Source organism: Adiantum capillus-veneris, chromosome 30 (assembly GCF_014529385.1).
Source record: "Adiantum capillus-veneris isolate H3 chromosome 30, ASM1452938v2, whole genome shotgun sequence".
Lineage (NCBI taxonomy): Eukaryota > Viridiplantae > Streptophyta > Polypodiopsida > Polypodiales > Pteridaceae > Adiantum > Adiantum capillus-veneris.
Window position 1 is genome coordinate 21,626,796 of NC_140960.1, and position 18,922 is coordinate 21,645,717.

At 44.0% G+C, this 18,922-nt stretch overlaps 1 protein-coding gene across 2 annotated transcripts in view; it reads right to left on the reverse strand.

Annotated features, from left to right (window-relative positions):
• The window catches only part of LOC147417646 (uncharacterized), a 65,090-nt gene extending 54,119 nt beyond the window's left edge, over positions 1-10,971 (reverse strand). Inside the window, exons 1-4 of one of the 2 annotated variants that reach the window (XM_086506893.1) lie at positions 10,750-10,971; positions 10,602-10,685; positions 9,909-9,990; positions 9,733-9,821 (exon numbers count right to left, since the gene is read on the reverse strand). In XM_086506893.1, coding sequence (XP_086363019.1) covers positions 9,733-9,821; positions 9,909-9,990; positions 10,602-10,685; positions 10,750-10,803 — 309 coding nt within the window. In that variant the 5' untranslated portion in view covers positions 10,804-10,971. The remainder of the gene's footprint in view (positions 1-9,732; positions 9,822-9,908; positions 9,991-10,601; positions 10,686-10,749) is intronic. The other variant, XM_086506894.1, reaches the window with a different exon arrangement.
• Between the last annotated feature and the right edge of the window lie 7,951 nt (positions 10,972-18,922).

The following is an 18,922-nucleotide window of genomic DNA, read 5'->3' on the forward strand; positions in this document are numbered from 1 at the left end:
CAAAGAATGGCAAACATTGCCTTCACAGTACTCACATTCCAATCAACGCATGTTTGAATAACCTCGTCATCCTGAAGTTGATTCCACCTGTTGTTGCCGGACCTTGCAGGTCTTGTCTCCACACAAATCACAAAATAAATAAATAGGATTGCATTGGGCATTCGCTTTAGATGCATAATTTGAACAAAATCTTGATAGCATATCATTCATCGTTTTCCAAAGAGAACAGGTACCGCATCCAACCATCCCCAACCATAGTTACTTGGAACGGGACATCGGAACGGGGAATGGGGAACGGCAACAGCCATGAAATGCCATTCCCTGTTTCAAATACTCACATATGAAACACGGAACAAAGAACAGATACCTGAAAATGCCCATTCCCTGAAACTGTCTCCAACAACACGTCCTGATGTAGAAACCTTCCAATTCCAACGCAATTTGTAGCCACCATATTATCTCAAACAATGTACTAAAGAATAGAATCTCCATCGCTCTCCAACATATCAAGTCCATGTGAAGACACGAGAGAATATTTGCCATGGACAGGTGTGGATTGTGATCAATGCTGAGAATGCAGCAAACAAACCTCTCAAGAAGAGATCTTTGTTAGCCAGGACCTAATCACAGCGATTTCAAAAAGGTGCCAGCTAAAAACACAAACCTCCTGTAAGTCGCTGAAAAATGCAGGTACAAGACCTCTTTGTCGTGTCAAAAACACTCGGACAAAATACCAATCCAAGACCTCCTACCACTATGTCCAAAAACGCAGATTACTCTGATTCCTGGCTTAAAAAAGAACCTTTAAGGCACTTCTTCAGGATGCAAACATTTAGAGCATCCGCAGCCTCCTCTAGGATGCAAAACGTTGGAGAGAAATGCTCCTCCCCTACAAAAAAGCAACTGTAAGTCGCCAAAATTTTCTACCTCATCGAAACAAAATAGGTTCCTCCACATTGCACATACTTGAAATAACCAAAGCAAAACAATCTAATGCATGAGAGGCATGTTGAGAACCCTAAAAAAGTACGACTAGAAAGAAATGCATCCAATTTGTTAGACTTACACCACTCTGCTACTTCACAGGTCTAGGGCATACTTGTACGGATAGTATGTCTCCGGGCTGGCCACCCATAGTCTAGGTTGTACCTGGTCCGGCCGCCCGAGTTTGGGGCCGGCCGCTCACTTTGTCTGGGCGCCCTCATATATTTCCATCTATCATTTTCTTGTTGGGTTGTTGGGGATTTTTTCAGGCTTTGCCCTACCTCCCCTTGGGCACCTATTTATGGGGCCAGGGGGGGCCCACTTCCATCATCTGTTGTATTGAGGTTCTCTTGCTCTGGTAGTCAGTGAGTGGGGGGTTGATCACCCCTTTCCTACACATTGCGTTTGTGGTCTACTGTCTCTCTCTCTCTCCTCTCTCACGCTTCCGCACACGCGCACTCACATGGTATCAGCAGCTTCAGGCTCTCCATGGGATCAGCGCTTCACCATCGCATCAGGTACTCCTCCCAAGATCAAATTAGCTAGCGTTTTTGCAATAACCAACAGATCTGCCAGCGTTTTTGCATGAGCCAGGCAAGCGACGAAATTTGCAGTTTTTCGTCGCGGAGGACCTTCCTCCACCTGTGTTTTTGCTGATCAGGCCTAGCACACGCTACCTTTCTGGACATTTCCGTCGCCGGAAAACCCTCATATCCACTTGCGTTTTTGGACAGCTTGCGTTTTTTACACCTTGCTGCGTTTTTGCAGCAGAGGGGGCAGCGCTCAGCTTTGCCCACATGGATCTTGCCTTCCACACCGGCTTGGCAGCCGGTGCCTTGCCGGCAGTATCCTCTTCATCTGCTACAGATTTCAGCCATATACACCTGCTGTTTTCTCTGTTTCCAGACCACCTGGGGTTGTGCCAAGGATTCACCATCCTCCCCAGACCCCGTGCACCGCTTTGTTTTCCGCCGGGAGCGTATGAGCACACTGAAAATCGCTGGACAGCAGTGTTTTCATCACCTCGCAGTTGCGTTTTTGGGTGGACAGCAGCCACATGGTTTGCGTTTTTCACAGAGGATGAAGTTACCTCCCCCAAGGACACCATCCGGTGGTGGTCCATGCGGTCTCTCGATGACTGTTGCAGTACACAGTATCTTCAACATCGGCTTGATCATCTACGGGCGTACGATTCTTGGGAGATCCATTCATTCCAGCTATCATTCGGCGGTTGCATACTCCAGAGGGGGTGGTGACTTGTGATTTGCTATGGACACACCTATGTACTCATCAAAGGAGTTCACACGAGATATGGCCATGCTCATGGCATATGGGATTCTGTAACAGACTTGGACACTCCAAGTCAAGAATCAATCACGACAGCACCAAATAACCACTTCAAACAATTCACAAATCACAATAGATTTGCACTGGCCCGGCGGAGTTCCGTGCCTAGAGATATTGGCCCCGAAGACTGGCGCCCCTTTCGGTATTTCTTTTTGTATTAATCAATCATCAAAGTACAAGAGAGCGGTTAGGGTTTCACTCTCAGACTCTGCGTCCAGATGCTCTGAGAAGTGAGGCCCTCACCACTAATTTAAAGGTTACAAGGGATGCCCAAAAGCAGAGCCCCAAAAGCTTTTAAAAATAAAAAGCATCAGTTCTCTCTCTTAGAGAGTCTCTTTTTTTTTTTTTTAAAGCAAGTTCTCTCTCTTTCTCATGGCATGGAGAAAAAGCAAGATTCGCGTCGCTCATCATTATAAACAAAAAATTAGCCTCCGCGATTTTCGAAAATTAGGGTTTCTGGCAGAAATTAGGGTTTGCAAGAATTTTAAGGTTTCTTGCAGAAATTAGGGTTTTTGTTGTCCGCCACGTCATCACTTTGTGACATACCCCCCTCTTGAAAGCATTGTAATCGACCGCGATTACGCCTGCAAAACCGACAAAACCCATAAACCGTCTTAGCAGACACTGACTGTTAGTACCTACGTACTAGGAACACACATCTAGCACATGTACAAAATCGACAGTCACATCACACGACATCACAGGACATCACATGACATTCAACATTCATTCGGATCTTAGACCATGATTTATCGGCAATGTAGCTAGCAATCACATCTAGGTCCAATCGAGACCTCATCGATGTCCGATTGACTAACCCCTATTGCCAAGCCGAATTTCTGGGTTCCGTTTGGAGTAGACTATGCTAAACCAAAACATCGAGGTAAAGTTTCACAATCCGAGGAGTATTTGCTAGGTCCTCCTCCTCCTCCATCCACTTCGCATCAAATGCAGGAAAGTTCTTGAACTTAACCAAGAACCGCCTTCGAACTTTACCTTTCTTCGTATCATTATGTGCCAAAATCTGTTCAAGAACAAGGATCTCCTCGTTTTCTTCCACTTCGGGTTGCTCATCAAGCTCCCCATCATCAGGCATATCACCCTTAACAGGTTTCAAGAGACTCACATGCAATGCATTGTGAATCCTCCAAGTATCTGGCAGTTTCAATCAGAAGGAGACATCATTTATCTTGTTAGTGATCTGGAAAGGTCCGTAGTATCGCATACTAAGCTTTGGAAAAAGCCTCTCCTTTCCCTTTTTCTTTCATAGGCGTGCCTTCTCAAAACGTAAGAGCACCCAATCATCCTCCTTCAATTTCATGTCGCGACGATGGCGATCCGCTGCCTTTTTCTGTCGTTCTTGAGACTCTTGCAAAGTCTCGCGAACCTTGGCAAAAGCCGTATCCAAATCTCGCGAATATTCATCCGCTTCAAATATCTAATCTTCCGTGTTCAGGAAGGATGGAACCTTCGCAGCACTTTCAACAATCTCACATGGCGTCTTCCCCGTCGAAGAGTGTATCGTGTTATTGTAGGAAAATTCCACCAAAGGTAAGTTCTTTTTCCATTGAGTCTTCTGATCCGAGATACAAGACTTGAATAAATATAAAATCACTGAATTGGCAATCTCAAATTGCCCGTCAGTTTGCAAGTGGAACGATGACAAGAACTGCAACTGCGTGCCAATGTTCTCCCAAATTGCCTTCCAAAACAAACTCATAAATTTGGGGTCTCTGACGAAGACAATCGTCTCAAACGTGCCATGTAATCGGAAAATCATCGTGATCTTTCTGTGTTCTCGGGAGATCAAAAATGAAATCCATTTCAATACTTTTCCAGGGGCGGGTGGGTATGGGTAAAGGCTTTAACAATCCCTGTGCCTTATGCCTATCAAAATTGACCTTCTGGCATACTAAGCAACTGCGCACAAACTCTTCCACATCCTTTTTGAGTCTCGGCCCAAAGAAGTACCGCTCTACTCCCTTCATGGTGGTAGCAATGCCGCGGTAACTCGTAAAAGGTGGACAGTGGCATTCAGTCATAACCTTTTCCCTCAACGGTTGTGTAATGCACAACATAGTCTTTTTCATCAAGTAGCCTTCCCAAAGGGAGTATCCAGCTACTGTCTCCCCATCCCATATCCGTGTGACAATATCTGCAAAATCTGTATCTGTGGCATACTGATTGACCATATCCTCGAAGCTCCTATGATGTATCACAGAAATAGCCAGAACCAGCGGATTCCTAGACAAAGCATCTGCCACCACATTCTTATGTCCCTGCACATGGACAATCTGGAAGTGAAACTGTGGCAAGATGTTCGCCCACCACATCTGCTTTTCCGAAAGCTGCTTCTGTGACAAGAAGTAGCGCAAACTCTGATGGTCTGTAAAGACAGTAAAATCCGCTCCGAGTAGGTAGTGCCGCCACTGAGTAAGAGCATGGATCACTGCCAAAAGCTCTTTCTCATATATCTGTGCTGTCATCTCCGGCCTAGAGAACAATCGGCTCTCATAAGCAATGACATGGCCTTCTTGCATCAAGACCGTACCCAGACTACGACCACAAGCATCACAATATACTTCAAATGACTTTTGCAAGTCCGGCAAAGTCAAAATAGGTCCCGTAGTCAATTTCACTTTCAATGTCCAAAAGGCAGTCACCTCTGTGGGTCCCCACGAAAAAAGGTACTCCTTTCTGTGTCAAGGTATGCAAAGGGGAAGCAACCTCTGCAAACTTTCGTATGAACCGCTTGTAGTACGAACACAGTCCCAAGAAGCTTCTAACTTCATGGACATTCCTCAAATCGCGCCAATCACATATAGTGTCTATCTTGGCCGGATCCATTTGCACTCCTGTTGTTGAGACAAAGTGTCCCAAAAAGTGTATCTCTGAAGCAGATGATTGCTGTGTTCTGCCTCATTCTTGGAGAAAACAATGATATCATGAAAGAAAGTGCCAACAAATAGCCTGTGCTCTCGAAAAATCATGTCCATCATCCGGTTAAATGTCGCAGGAGCATTGGTTAAGCCAAAAGGCATCACCCAAAACTCAAATAACCCAAAAGTCGTCCGAAAAGCTGTCTTGTAGACGTCTTCTGGCACGATTCGGATCTGATGATATCCACTCTTCAAGTCAATCCTGCTAAAGCACGAGGATCCCTGTAACCTGTCGAGTATATCATCGATCCTAGGAATCGAAAATCTGTTCTTGATGGTGATTTTGTTGAGAGCTCTATAATCAATGCACATTCTCCAAGATCCGTCTTTCTTCAAATCCAACAACAGTGGAGAGCAGTACGGTGAAGTACCAGGCTGGACAAGACCCATTTCCAAGAGGTCTTTCACTTCATAATCTTTTCAATCTGTACTCGGCTCACACGGTAAGGTGGCCGGTTCGGTGACGTGCTTCCAGGTATCAAGTCAATGGTCTGATCTTCACGCCCTCTAAAAAGCAATCGGCATGAGTGTGGGGAAAAATCTTGGCGTTCTTTTGTTCAAGTCAAAACATATTCAACCTTTATCCATCGTTCAGTTCTCTCCCAAAAGAATGAGTAAAGAAACTGAAGTTCATCAAATACAATCTCTGAGCCCTTCATTTGTCAAAGTCGCTTTCTCGGCCCGGTAGTCAACCACGGCATAGTTTTGGTGGTACCAAGGGATTCCGAGTAGAACGTCACTCGCGTGCCCTGAACACCCCTGTCATTGCAAACGAAGTTTGCCAATGCTCGGTGTAATGGCAACATCCCATCCGGGTGCCAGTCGAACTACCTCCGCCTGTGGCGTTAGTCTATCGGGCGTAATTCCAAATCGAGCCGCCAATTCCAAGTGAAAAGAAGTTGGCCTTGGCTCCTTCAAAAGAGCTTCATGATCCTTCACTTTGCCCCAAAAGCGGCAAAGTTTGTACTTTCATTCATTAGATTCGGTGCAGGTTCCACGCCATGTGGTACCAGTTCTACTTTTCTATCTGCCTTTTCTGCCACGTTCCTCAGCAGCTCTCGAACTCTCAGGCCTGTCGTCGTCTTTATCATTCTGTTCTTTCTGTGCCTTTTTAGGGCACTTCGCGGAGATATGTCCATGTTCCCCGCATCCAAAGCACTTCCCCTCTCTGATGAAGCGAGCTCTCTCCTCAAGAGTAAGCTTGGGTGTGCATCCTTTTTCTCTGGGTTGCTCTTATTTCTTTCTACTTTCATTCCCAAAAGTTTGTTCGGCTCGTTGTGTCATGGCCTCATCTGTGGGGTAGGTCAGACTGCCAGAGTGAATGGCAAAGCCCCGCTTCGCATGACTCATCAACTCCTGAATAGAAGCTGACTTCTGTTCCAAGCAGTGATCTCGGATCTCTGTAGGTAGACCCAAGGTAAACCGCTCAATCTGTTCTCTGAACGAGATCTTCTTGAATGAAGAGGCGGGTAGAAAAGAGCTCCAGAATCTTTCACAATAAGCATTGATTGTATCTTTCTTGGTCATCCGTAGATGGTTCCACGCAGCTCGTACATCTCGTTCATATTCTTGCGTCAACCAAGAAGAAATAAAAAGCTACTTATATTTCAGCCATTTAACTGGCGCAGTCTTGTTTAAAAGAAGCGTGGACCACCAAGTACGAGCATTCCTCTTAAAGTAAGAGGCAACTCTCCAAATCTTGGAGTGCTCTGAATAGCGTCCTCCCGCGAAAGCGATGTCAAACTGCTGTATAAAAGACAAAGCCTTCAAAGCATCTGAGTATCCTGAAAAAGAATCAAACTTGATCGAGTGGCCACCTCCCTTAAACTCTCGGACTTTCTTGCAATTATCTTCGAGAAAGTCATACTGGTTGGCTTTGTAAAAGCTTGGCTTGGATGGTAGTGCGGTTGCTCTTCTACACTCCTGATCATTTGGATTGCTACCTTCAAAATTGCTTACACTCACTCTCGGTAACCTTACAACAGACTTATCCCCCGATCTGGACAGTAGGCCACTCCCAGCTCATTCACATTGAGAGCCACACCAAGATACGGTCTGGTGGCGTTGGTGCGGATTCTGTTTTGGTTAACACCGAAGGATTGGAGGCAGGAGATACACGCAAGACAGTACAGACTGCTCAATCTAACTTCCCTACTACTACAGGATGATCACAATGCACAGCTTGGTCTCACCAAACCTCTTCTCAAAGGTTCTTCACAGCACAGACTGTTGAGTCTGGCTTTCCCCTCATCTTGGATTACCCTACCTACTGACAGGACATCCTCCAATGGTGGCTCGTGCGGTCTATCAATGACTGCTGCAGCTTACGGTAACTTATACAATGCAGACTGTGTAGTCTGGCTTTCCTTGATTCGGAGGACGTTTACGGCGCAGATTGCTACATCTGGCCTTCTTGGAGTTTTACACAGTTTAGCCACCTGGCCACTCTGGGTTACAGGTTCATGCATTGACAGGCTTCCGGTCATGCTCATAACGGTTCCTGGGCTTTTCCATATTCTCCAGACGGTTTGACTATAGACACCACATATCCTATTGGGGAGGCACTTGCACGTCTATTGGCACTTCTTTCACGACAAGGATTTGTTTTCACACTCAGTTCCGCACCTTCAAGCAGTATCTTCACCCAGTATTGGCGGAACATAGCAGTTTGCTGCACTGCTCGTGACGGCACTTTACCATGGAGATTTCTTGGCGGTCGTGACACCCCAGACTGCTGCTACACTGGCGGAGTTCGCCGGAGTATTGTCCTTCAGTAGACATTGCAGCAGACATCTTCATCATTTGCCTCACATTTTTAGCTTCACGCAGTTTGTTCAGCATCAAGTGCTGAGAGGGGGTGTTAGACTTACACCACTCTGCTGCTTCACAGTTCAGCATCAGGTGCTGAGAGGGGGTGTTAGACTTACACCACTATGCTGCTTCACAGGTCTGGGGCATATTTGTATGGCTAGTATGTCTCCGGGCTGGCCACCCATAGTCTAGGTTGTACCTGGTCCGGCCGCCCGAATTTGGGGTCGGTGCCCACTTTGTCCGGGCGCCCTCATATATTTCCATACATCATTTTCTTGTTGGGTTGTGGGGGGTTTTTTCAGGCTTTGCCCTACCTCCCCTTGGGCACCTATTTATGGGGCTAGGGGGGTGTCCACTTTCATCATCTGTTGTACTGAGGTTCTCTTCCTCTGGCAGTCAGTGGGGAATCGCCCCTTTACCTACACATTGCGTTTGTGGTCTACTGGCTCTCTCTCTCTCTTGAATAACAGGTCTTGAGTTCAACTCTCCTCGTTGGCTAGATCTTTAAGGTCTCTTGGGATAGTTTCCTACAACGTTAAAACTCTCTTCTTCTTCTTCTCCTCCTCTCTCACGCTTCCGACACGTGCACTCTCACACAATTTACTATCAAAGTCTGCACTACCCATTTTGGCATACTTGTATTATTTGCCCTTTCCTGAATTCTCATCAAGTACATCATGTACATCTGCATAAGTAATAGTGTCATCTGTAAAATCTTTTTAAATCCGCATAGGGTGACTTCTTGCCTCAAAATGCTCTACGTATAATTGCCCACCAAGTGTAAGAAGAGGCAATAAAGTTTGTAGAAGGCGAAAGCACTGCAGCCAGAGGAGAGCGATGAAGAGAGAAAGTGCAAGAAAGAGACAGAAGTGAGAGAGTATGGACAAGCCCTGCAACTTGCAAGCCCCTTTAAGCAAGACTGAAAGAGTAAACAATGAAGCCAGATATCCCCCATTAGAACAACCCCCCTCCTATATAGGGAGTGTCTTCTGGCTGCCGGACTCTCCAAAATATGCCCACGACTCATAAATAGAGAATATGAAGAGTCACATGCCATACATAGGGCAGCCACTGCACTCTAAGCGCAAGGTCCCTGACTCTACAAGGGAGGGCAAACCTCACAAGCCCAGACAACCACAAAGAAGCCCCCCACTCCATGGATCTACGCACAAAACTAAGGAGAAGACCCTCAAATTTTGTTCTTTCTTCTCTCATTCGTGATATTATACTCATGCTTCTTGCTTTGCATTTTGACACGTGACGCCTATAAAACTCAGGGTAAAGAATTTCTCATGCCCATCTTTGTGGTCTTCACTAGTTTTGAGTCATAAGGAGAAAAGAGTTTCTATACAACCTCTCCAAGGAAAAAGAGGGAAGAAGATAGCAACCTCCAAAAACTCTATGCTCCAAAGCTTCATCCAAATAAGAAGAAAAAACAACTAGCATATTTTCTAACACTGGTCCAGCATGTCAACTTAATAACAGGATTCCAAAGGATCATCAAGATCAATACAAGTGAAACCCGCATCATGAGCCAATAGTATAGACATAAAGGGTGGACATATCATAAAAGTGCACTTGATCACATCTACATAACTTTATTCTTAGTCTTCAAGAATGTCACAAACGTGGAAGAATACTGCTAACTCACTTGATTCTTGTTGACCTTTTCAGAGGTAACTCTTTGCCACTCATGGTACAACGTAAGCAAAGATGCCGTCGTAGTAGGATCCAATGCCCCTATAGAAGTAGCCAACCGTTGGAAACAATTTCCTTAAAAAAATTGTGAAGCCTGACTAACTGGTCAAAAAGAGTGTTGAGATGTACCATGTTCGCTGCTATGAACATGCCTCAAAAGCAAGTCTTTCAGCCCAACTTCTGAGGGAGGTGACTTCAGCAAAGGTGTGGCCTGGAAAAGGGGGAAAAAAATTTACAGTCCAAAAGATGTTGACCCTCTATCGAACTTTTTCCGAACTATTTGTCCAGCCCAAAACATGTTGACGCTCTCTTGACCTTGTGCCCAACAACAGGGAGAACATATGTGTGCTACATGCACAAGCATTGAGCAGTAAAAGTATAACTATCTATGACCCTGTGCTCCTTGTTTCTTGTCCCTCTCTGAAAAGGATAGAATCAGCTTCAACCATCTACCGTCCTTGAATGCAAAGATCCGCTTGGATCAGCCAGTGTAGCCCATAAAATCTCACTGATTGACTGTTGTTGCGAGTGTGCAATCTAACGTTTTTTATCAAATTGTAGCCACAATCAAATGGAGCAGGGTTCACCTACTTGTTGCCAAAACATTCCAGCACTACAAGTACATATAGAAGCGCATACATCGTGGCATATATATATATATATATATAGATATATATATATATATATATATAGATATATATATATATATATATATCTATATATATATATATATATATATATATATATATATCTATATATATATATATATATATAGATATATATATATATATAGAGAGAGAGAGAGAGAGAGAGAGAGCTCACAATCTCCAGCGCTTTCAGTTTCTCCAGAAGGGGGTCTGTTTCCAGGGTTCTGTTGGCAACGGTTGTGATACCATCTGACGAAGGCTGCAAGCAACCAGGATTTCGGAAAATGGTCGCAAGAGATGCCAGAAAAGGGAAAAGAACTTACCGACGGTTGCTGCTGCTGGCCATGGGAGGCCAGCTTGGACTCCGTAACTCCCATGATCGACGGGCGCTCCGTCAAGGTGGCGCCGTGCTACTGCTTTCTCCTGGAGGGACGGGACGGACGGCCGGTCGGCCGGCCAGGCAATTCATGGGAATCCGATTGCTGAGCTGGAGAACACTTTATGGCTACCCGGTGCCGTTGTGAACGAAGGATAGAGCGTCTTGCTTGGCCTTGTCGTGACAATTTATTTCCTCAAGATATAATACAACACTATTGCAGAACTTTTATAGCAAATAACACATCAAGATGAACATTAAAGATTATTTTCAACACATATTTAAATGTGAAAATCATTTTGTAATTGGTACGTTACAATCAAATACTCTCTTTTTTTTTTTAACGCACTAGTGCAATGTATACATCAAGATAGAGCACTCACCTTATTTGTAGTGGTTTCGCTTGAACAATTATGAAGGTTGATTCATACAAGTGAGATTAAATTACTCATTCATTCAATGAGCTTCTTTTCATCGCAATAAAAGATCTTGACATGTCTTCTGGTCTATTTTCCTCATGGAAAGGATAGATTTACTTCTATGACTAGCATGATCTCCATCATTGTGTCAATCATGTCTATTGCGATCTCCATCATCTTTTCTACAACTTATGACATTGTCTTGACTATAGCATTCACTCTTGCTATCATGTCTACCATCACCACTGCTTCTGTGTTGTGCAAGTTCCTTTCACACATCTTTGATTCTCCCTCTGTCGTTAAGGATAGAAAGCCAGGGAAGGTTGAATCTCGATGCTTAATTATGTGTTTACTTGATTGACCTGCTGGCTTTTTTAGCATTGTTCTCTTTGTCAATAGTCATGCTTTTAGGGGCAAGAACATCATGAATGCTCTTGAGAAAACTTTTGTTGAAGTACTTAGGAAGCTTAGAGCCATTCACTTTGAGGCTTTTGACTAGAAAGATCGATGATGGACTCTGCTAACTCTTTGTCGGAACATGCGATGTTGCGTCAATTAGGGCATGGTGGCTCTTGGATAGTGGCAATCAATACAGGTTGCAAAGGGCAACTGGAGCTCACGTTGTAGAGGCCACTTGGGACTCAAGGTGCAGTTGAACGACATAGGATTGATCAAAGAGTACAGCCATATGTTGCTTGGTGTTGTTCCACTAGGAGTCAAAGGTGTTTTGATGTTGTTGTTGTCATAGGTCCTGTGTACAATATCGCTCTACCTACGCTTCCTAAATCTTGCGGCCTTGACGGTTGTTGCCTTTTGTTATCAGATAGCAAGTGCTTGCGGCTATTGATCAGTGGCTAGATGTTGTCACAACATACTCTTCAACACATGCTCTGCTTTTCCAATATGTCTCTTGATGGATGGCAGCCAAGGGCTATTGTTGGCCTCCCTTGCATTCTAGGGTGTTTGTGTTGATCCTTGTTGGGTGTCTACACTTGTCCACCCTCGTCTCACGGTTTTTGGTGCTACTCCTTGTTGCTCGGGTGCATCAAATTCGATACTCTTGACTCTGAAAAGCGAGTTAAAAAGCTAGGCAACGAAAAGTTAGTCGTACAATTATGGTTTCTAATCGAACGTTATGCAACTGGTCTACGTGGACACACCTAGGGGCTCATTTGAAAAAAAGGCCTTAAGCCAACCAAGTAAAGAATAGTGAGGTTGAGGCCTCGTAACAATCTCACCTAATTTCATATACTTCACTAGCTTTGCAAGGCGCGCTGCATTGGACAAGAAAAAGTTCTTGTGTTCTGATCGTCACGAAATGAGGAGCTTCAGCGAGTAGTCGAGCCCTAAAAATAATGATGCACTCGGGGGCCAGTGTTATCATATACATGTGGTAGTGATGTGTGTGAACACACTAGGACCACCGTGGCATTTTTTCCCTCTTTAGGAGGTTTTTTCCCAGTGCATTGAAAATACGCCCATCACTCTAGGGCTATCTATCTTTTCCATTGCACACTAAGTAACATACTCTTAGTTGTGTGCCTTGAGCTACCTTTGTCTTCTCCAAGCTGTGTGCATTTCTCTGCAACCCTAATTCCAACAATTGGTATCAGAGCAGGTTGCGTCCTCTCGGGCTTAGTTGCAAGCAGCTCCAGCACACGCCTACTCACTTTCTTCGATTTCAGTGAGCTTTGGCAAGCGTTCGTAGGTCGACAAAAATTTCGGGCATGCTCGTAGAGCTCAATCTGCTCAGATTTTTGATTCGGGCTCATTCCGGCCTCCGTTTCCACTACAGTCATGTCTACACAGGCAATTTCGTCATTTTGTGCAAAATTTTTGTCAGTGCCAAATACTGCATAACAGGTCCCATACAGTCTACTGTGGGTTGTGTTATATAGCACGGGTCTCATTCAGTTTCTCCTCATTTCGGGCAATTTTCACATCAAGTGCAAGCATTTTCCATGGCTAACAATAACACAGATGTGTTCAAGATGTTTGCTATTGAGGACAGATTGGATGGGGACAATTACCCTATGTGGGAGTACATGATACAACATGTTCTTGTGGATCGAAGGGCGTTCGGAATATTGTGCAGGGCATTGATGTACGCCCAGGATGTAGGCGATGTTGAGGATGTTGCAGGTCTTGCTGCAAGGATTACTGCTATTAGAGTTGTTTTGCCTACGGTAGAACAAGCTCTTTGGGATGTAAAGGATGTGCAGGCTCATGCATTGATTGCGTTGTTTATGAAGCTCACCATTGCTCCTCACATTCATTCAGCGAAATTTGCAAAACAGGCTTGGGATATTTTGGTTGGTCTTTATGCAAGTCGTAATGAGGCTAAAATTGCTTTGCTGCGTAAAGAGCTGGAATCAAAGATTATGCATGAGGAAGATGATATGGACACTTTCCTTGATGGTGTCAAGGATATCAATGAGCAACTTATTTTTGCAGGTGAAGTCATTTCAGACAATGCCCTTGTGTAGACTGTTCTTGATGCCTTACCAAATTCATACCAGACTTTTGCTAGTACTTGGAGACTGATGACCCAAGGAAATCCTGAAGTTGTCAAGTTTGATGCATTATGCACATTGTTGTTGCAAGAGTCACTTTCCAGAAAAAATAGGACTAGCCTAGCGTGCAGTTGAACAGGCTTTTATTGCTTCTCAAAGAAAGGGTGGTAACAATAATGCAGCCACTTCTTATGGTTCTGCTGTGAGTGGCAAAACTTCTGTTCCTAATGCTTCTTCTGGCAGCAATTCGTCTGGAAATTCTGGTGATAAGGGCAAAAAGAAGATGTGTTGCCATTATTGTAAAGCTAATGATCACTTGATCAAGCAGTGTCCTAAGTTGAAGTCCAAAGAGGCTAAGAAGAAAGAGGGTGGTTCCACTGCAAATGCTGGTTCCACTACAAATGCAGCCATTGTTGAGTCTTATGTGAAAGGAGACTGTCATGCTAATGTTGATACAGAATGGGCTTTTAGTGCAGAGTGCACTTACAATCATGTTGTCCATAATGCATGCATGTCACTTGCTGCATATTCACATGTGTGGTATTTCGATAGTGGTGCTACAAAGCACATTACCTCACATCGTGAATTGTTCACCTCTCTCGAGTCTGTCCCTCTTGGGAATTCAGTCACTTGTGCCAACAATGCCTCTTATCCGGTTCAGGGGGTTGGAAAGATTGTGCTTACTGTTGCAAATGGTAGTTCTTTCACACTTGTTGATGCACTTTATGTACCTAGGATCAAGAAGAGTCTTTTGTCTATATCTACACTTGCTAGACTTGGACTTGTAGTCAAATTTGTGGATGATAGATGTATAGTTCATGATCTCAATTTTGGTGATGAAATTGTTGCATCTGGCCTTTTGTGTCGTGGGTTGTATAAGCTCACTTTGTATGACAAGTGTGGACAAAATTTTGCAAATGCAGTTGCAGATTCAAGGGCTATTTCAAATGCAAAACTGTGGCATGCACGTTTTGGGCATCTAAATTTTGCCAGTTTGCCGCCTCTTGAAGCACCTGTCAAACATGTTTGTGAAGGCTGTATTTTGGGTAAGATGCAGCGTTCGAAGTTTCCAAAGGATGGTTCAGTTAGGGCCACATGTAGGTTGCAGCTTGTGCATAGTGATGTTTGTGGGCCCATGCAAACTCCGTCCTTGGGCAATTACCTTTACTTCGTGACTTTCATTGATGATTACTCCAGGCATGCATGGGTATTTCCTCTTAAAGAGAAGTCCGAAGTATTTATGTGCTTCAAACAATTTCTGGCTATGGCTGAAAATGTATCGAAATGTACTATGGGCACCCTCAATTCCGATCGAGGGGGGAAGTATATGTCTCATGAATTTAATGCATTTCTGGCTAGTCGTGGGATAAAACACCAATGTACAGTGCCTTATACACCTCAGCAAAATGGTGTTGCTAAGAGGAAAAGCAAGTCACTTACGGAAATGGCACAATGTATGGTCAAAATTCAAGCTTCGCCGCATTCTTTTTGGCTTGAGGCCATCATGTGTGCCACTTATGTACTTAACAGATGTCCTACGAAAGTTTTTGCAGTCTATTACTCCATATGAAGCATGGCATGATAGAAAGCCTTTTATTGAGCACATGCATGTTTTTGGCTGTTTGGCATATTCTTTGGTGCCACAAACACAACGCAGAATATTGGATGATAAGGTTGTCAATGTGTTTTTGTTGGTTATAGTGCTGAAAGCAAAGGTTATAGGTTGTATCATCCGGAAACAAAGCGTATTTTGGTTTCACAGGATGTAGTGTTTGTGGAAGAGACTATTCAGCCCTTGTTGTCATGTACTAGAGACATTAAAGTAAGCTCACATGACATTTATGATACTCTGTTGCCTCTTTTCAGTGGTGGAAGTTTGAATGTAAATTCCAATGAGGCAAATGTACAACCTATGGGGGTTTTCAAAAATGTTACAGATCAGCCTATTACTGATGCAGATGTACATGATGTACTTGATGAGGAAAGGGCTGAAATGAGCAGGCTAAAGGTATGCCAAAATGGCTGGTGCATACATTGCGTGAGAGTAAATTGGATGCACTTTGTCTAGTCGTACTCGTTCATGCTCTGGCCATGCATCTCATGCATCAGATTGTTATGCTTTGGCTGTGTCTAGCTTACATGATGTTGAGGAACCTCTATCTTTTGATGAAGCACAGAATTCAGAAAATTGGATGGCTGCCATGCAATGAGAATATGATGCACTTATAGAAAATGACACATGGACTTTATGTGATTTGCCTCCTGGCAAAAAGGCCATTGGTACGAAGTGGGTTTACAAGTTGAAACGCAATCCAGATGGTGAGATCGATCGCCATAAGGCTCGACTTGTTGCAAAGGGTTATGCACAACAAAAAGGCATAGATTATAAAGAGACTTTTTCTCCCACTTGTTGTATGACTACTGTGCGTTTTCTATGTGCATTGGCATCTCATTTTGGTTGGGATGTACATCAATCAAACATTGTTACTTCTTTCTTGAATGGTGACATATTTGAGGAAGTTTATGTAACGCAACCTCGCGGTTTTGTCAAGAAAGGACAAGAGGACAAAGTATGCAGATGTAAGAAGGCTTTGTATGGGTTGAAGCAATCTCCTCGTGCTTGGCATGAGAAAGTTGACACTCATTTGGTCAAACGAGGCTTTCGTAACAGTCCATTAGTAATCACATTGTATGTAAAGTGTGAGGGTGATGTACTTCTCATTGTGGTTCTTTATGTAGATGATTTGCTGATCAGTGGACCAAATGAGAGACATATTGCTGAATTTAAGGCTGATTTGAATGCTACTTTCAAGATGAAAGATTTGGGGCTGTTGCATCATTACCTGAGCATATAGTTTAAGCAGTGTGATGGTGGTATTGCCTTGTGTGAGAAAAGTCACATAGAGACATTGCTATGTAAGTTTGAACTTGAGGATTGCAAACCTATTGCCACTCCCATGGAAACAGGTTTAAAAGTGAGTCTTCATGATGGTGGTGATCCTGCAGATGTCACTCTTTACCAAACTGCTATTGGATGCCTCATTTATGTATGCAACACGAGGCCGGATATTCAGTTTGCAGTCTCGCAGGTCAGCAGATTTATGCATAGCCCAGGGTCTAATCATTGGCAAGCTATCAAGAGGATTTTCCGCTACCTTAGTGGCACTTTACATCTTGGATTGTTTTATCCCAAGGGGGGATCATTGCCGCCAGACTTACATGCTTTTTCGGCCTCAGATTGGGCTGGTTGTTTTGACACGCGAGTGTCCACAAGTGGTTTTTGTTTCATGCTTAGCAGTTCATGTATATCATGGTTGAGCAAGAAGCAACCTACTGTGGCCACTTCTAGTTGTGAGGATGAGTATAGGGCAGTCTTCACAGCTGTGATTGAGTGTGTATGGTTCAGACGCCTTATGGCTGATTTGGGTGTTGGACATGACACTATCTACATTGACAGCCAGAGCACATTGGCAGTTGCGAGGAACCCAGTTTTTCATGCTCACACAAATCACATTGAGGTGCATTACCACTATGTCAGGGAGAGGCTCTCTGCAAGAGAGATCAACTTGGCTTATGTGCCAACACAGGACAACCTTGCAGATCTTTTCACAAAGGCATTGTCTCGTGAGAAGCTCGAAGCTTTTCGCAAATCTTTGGGCTTACTCCCCTTGTATATACACCTATCACTCTAGGGCTATCTATCTTTTCCATTGCACACTAAGTAACATACTCTCAGTTGTGTGCCTTGAGCTTCTTTGTCTTCTCCAAGCTGTATGCGTTTCTTTGCAACCCGAATTCCAATAGCCAGAAGCAAAGACAATGTGAACCATAGGCATGGGAGATAAGAGAGAGGCATGCCAGCCACTCCACCGACGTGTCTTATGCGTTATCGAAGCCTACCTAGACTATTATAGGGGCATAGTAGCACTTGTAAAGGGTGTCGCAACAACTATATTGGCCCCCTTACCTTAGGTGCAGAGCTTTCAGAGCCTTGGGTGATGACAGCAATCGATGGAAGCTCACTCCTTGACATTTGATAATGGGATGTTTCCCTTCTAAAAGGTATCCTCATTGATATGGAGGGGTGGTTGAGGCACCCCATAGTGAAAAAATTGCTTTCACGTGCTAGTCATCACGCTAATCACTCTATTGGAGGAGAGAGTATGGGACGCGGATGTGCATTTTGAGTGCCCTCCACTTTTGCCCCTACAGGGTTTATGGGGAGCCCTCTTAGGGTAGGCCTACCATTCGAAGAGAGGTTTCATATGGCTGCAAGGATCATAGACAAGTGGCTACAAGGGCTTGACTCAAAGCTGCTTGGGCAAAAAATGGAAGTGAAATTTGTGAACCCACCAAATATCGGGCTGCCTCTCTCCCTCAAAAGAGTAGGATTTTTGTGAACCATTCATCATAAAACACAAAGAAAGCTTTGATCAGATGACTCCACAACTAATAAATCAACGGTTTATATAGCCAAGAGCAGAAACACGATTTGTTGCATATAGTTCCACCAATTTTTTGGCATGCCCCAAAGGGGTAAGGCCTTAATGATGCCTCTCCTTTTGCTAATGAAAAAGAAGAGATTATTTTCAAAAAAAGTATAGTTTTGATTGGTTGGAAGAGATAAACAATACTCATTACAAAGACAAGCAAATATATTGGGCACGTACTCATTTTGGCTCTCTACCTACTAGCTCCTCTTTAAGTTTCGTATGATTCTAGCATGGTTTGATGAGTTTCCTTCCGTTTGTCTATATGTGGGTTGGGTGGTGTAGTTGACAGCGGTGAGATTCCTGATTGTGGTTTAGTTGGCCTTCTAGAGTGTTGTATGTGTGGGATGGTCTCAGCCTAACAAGCTAAGAGATTGCCTCCATGCGCCTATCGTGTCATATGTGTCCTCAATTGACATTATGTTGATCTAGGTAGTGTTGCATGCACTTTATGTGTGGTGTAATTCGCTCCCGCAACAAAATCTATGGCCAAGATACAGGTGATGTGAGGGTTTACCCCTCCATAGGTGGAGTTACCTATGGGTGAGCAATTGCCTACTCCTATGATTATGGTGGCAGAGACAGCTGTGGAGGAGATTTTTGGCACGATTTCCTTACCTTAGCAATGCTTTAAAAAGGCCACATCAACAGCTACATGAATTGTCATGATATAGCCTTAGCGATGGTGATGATAACAA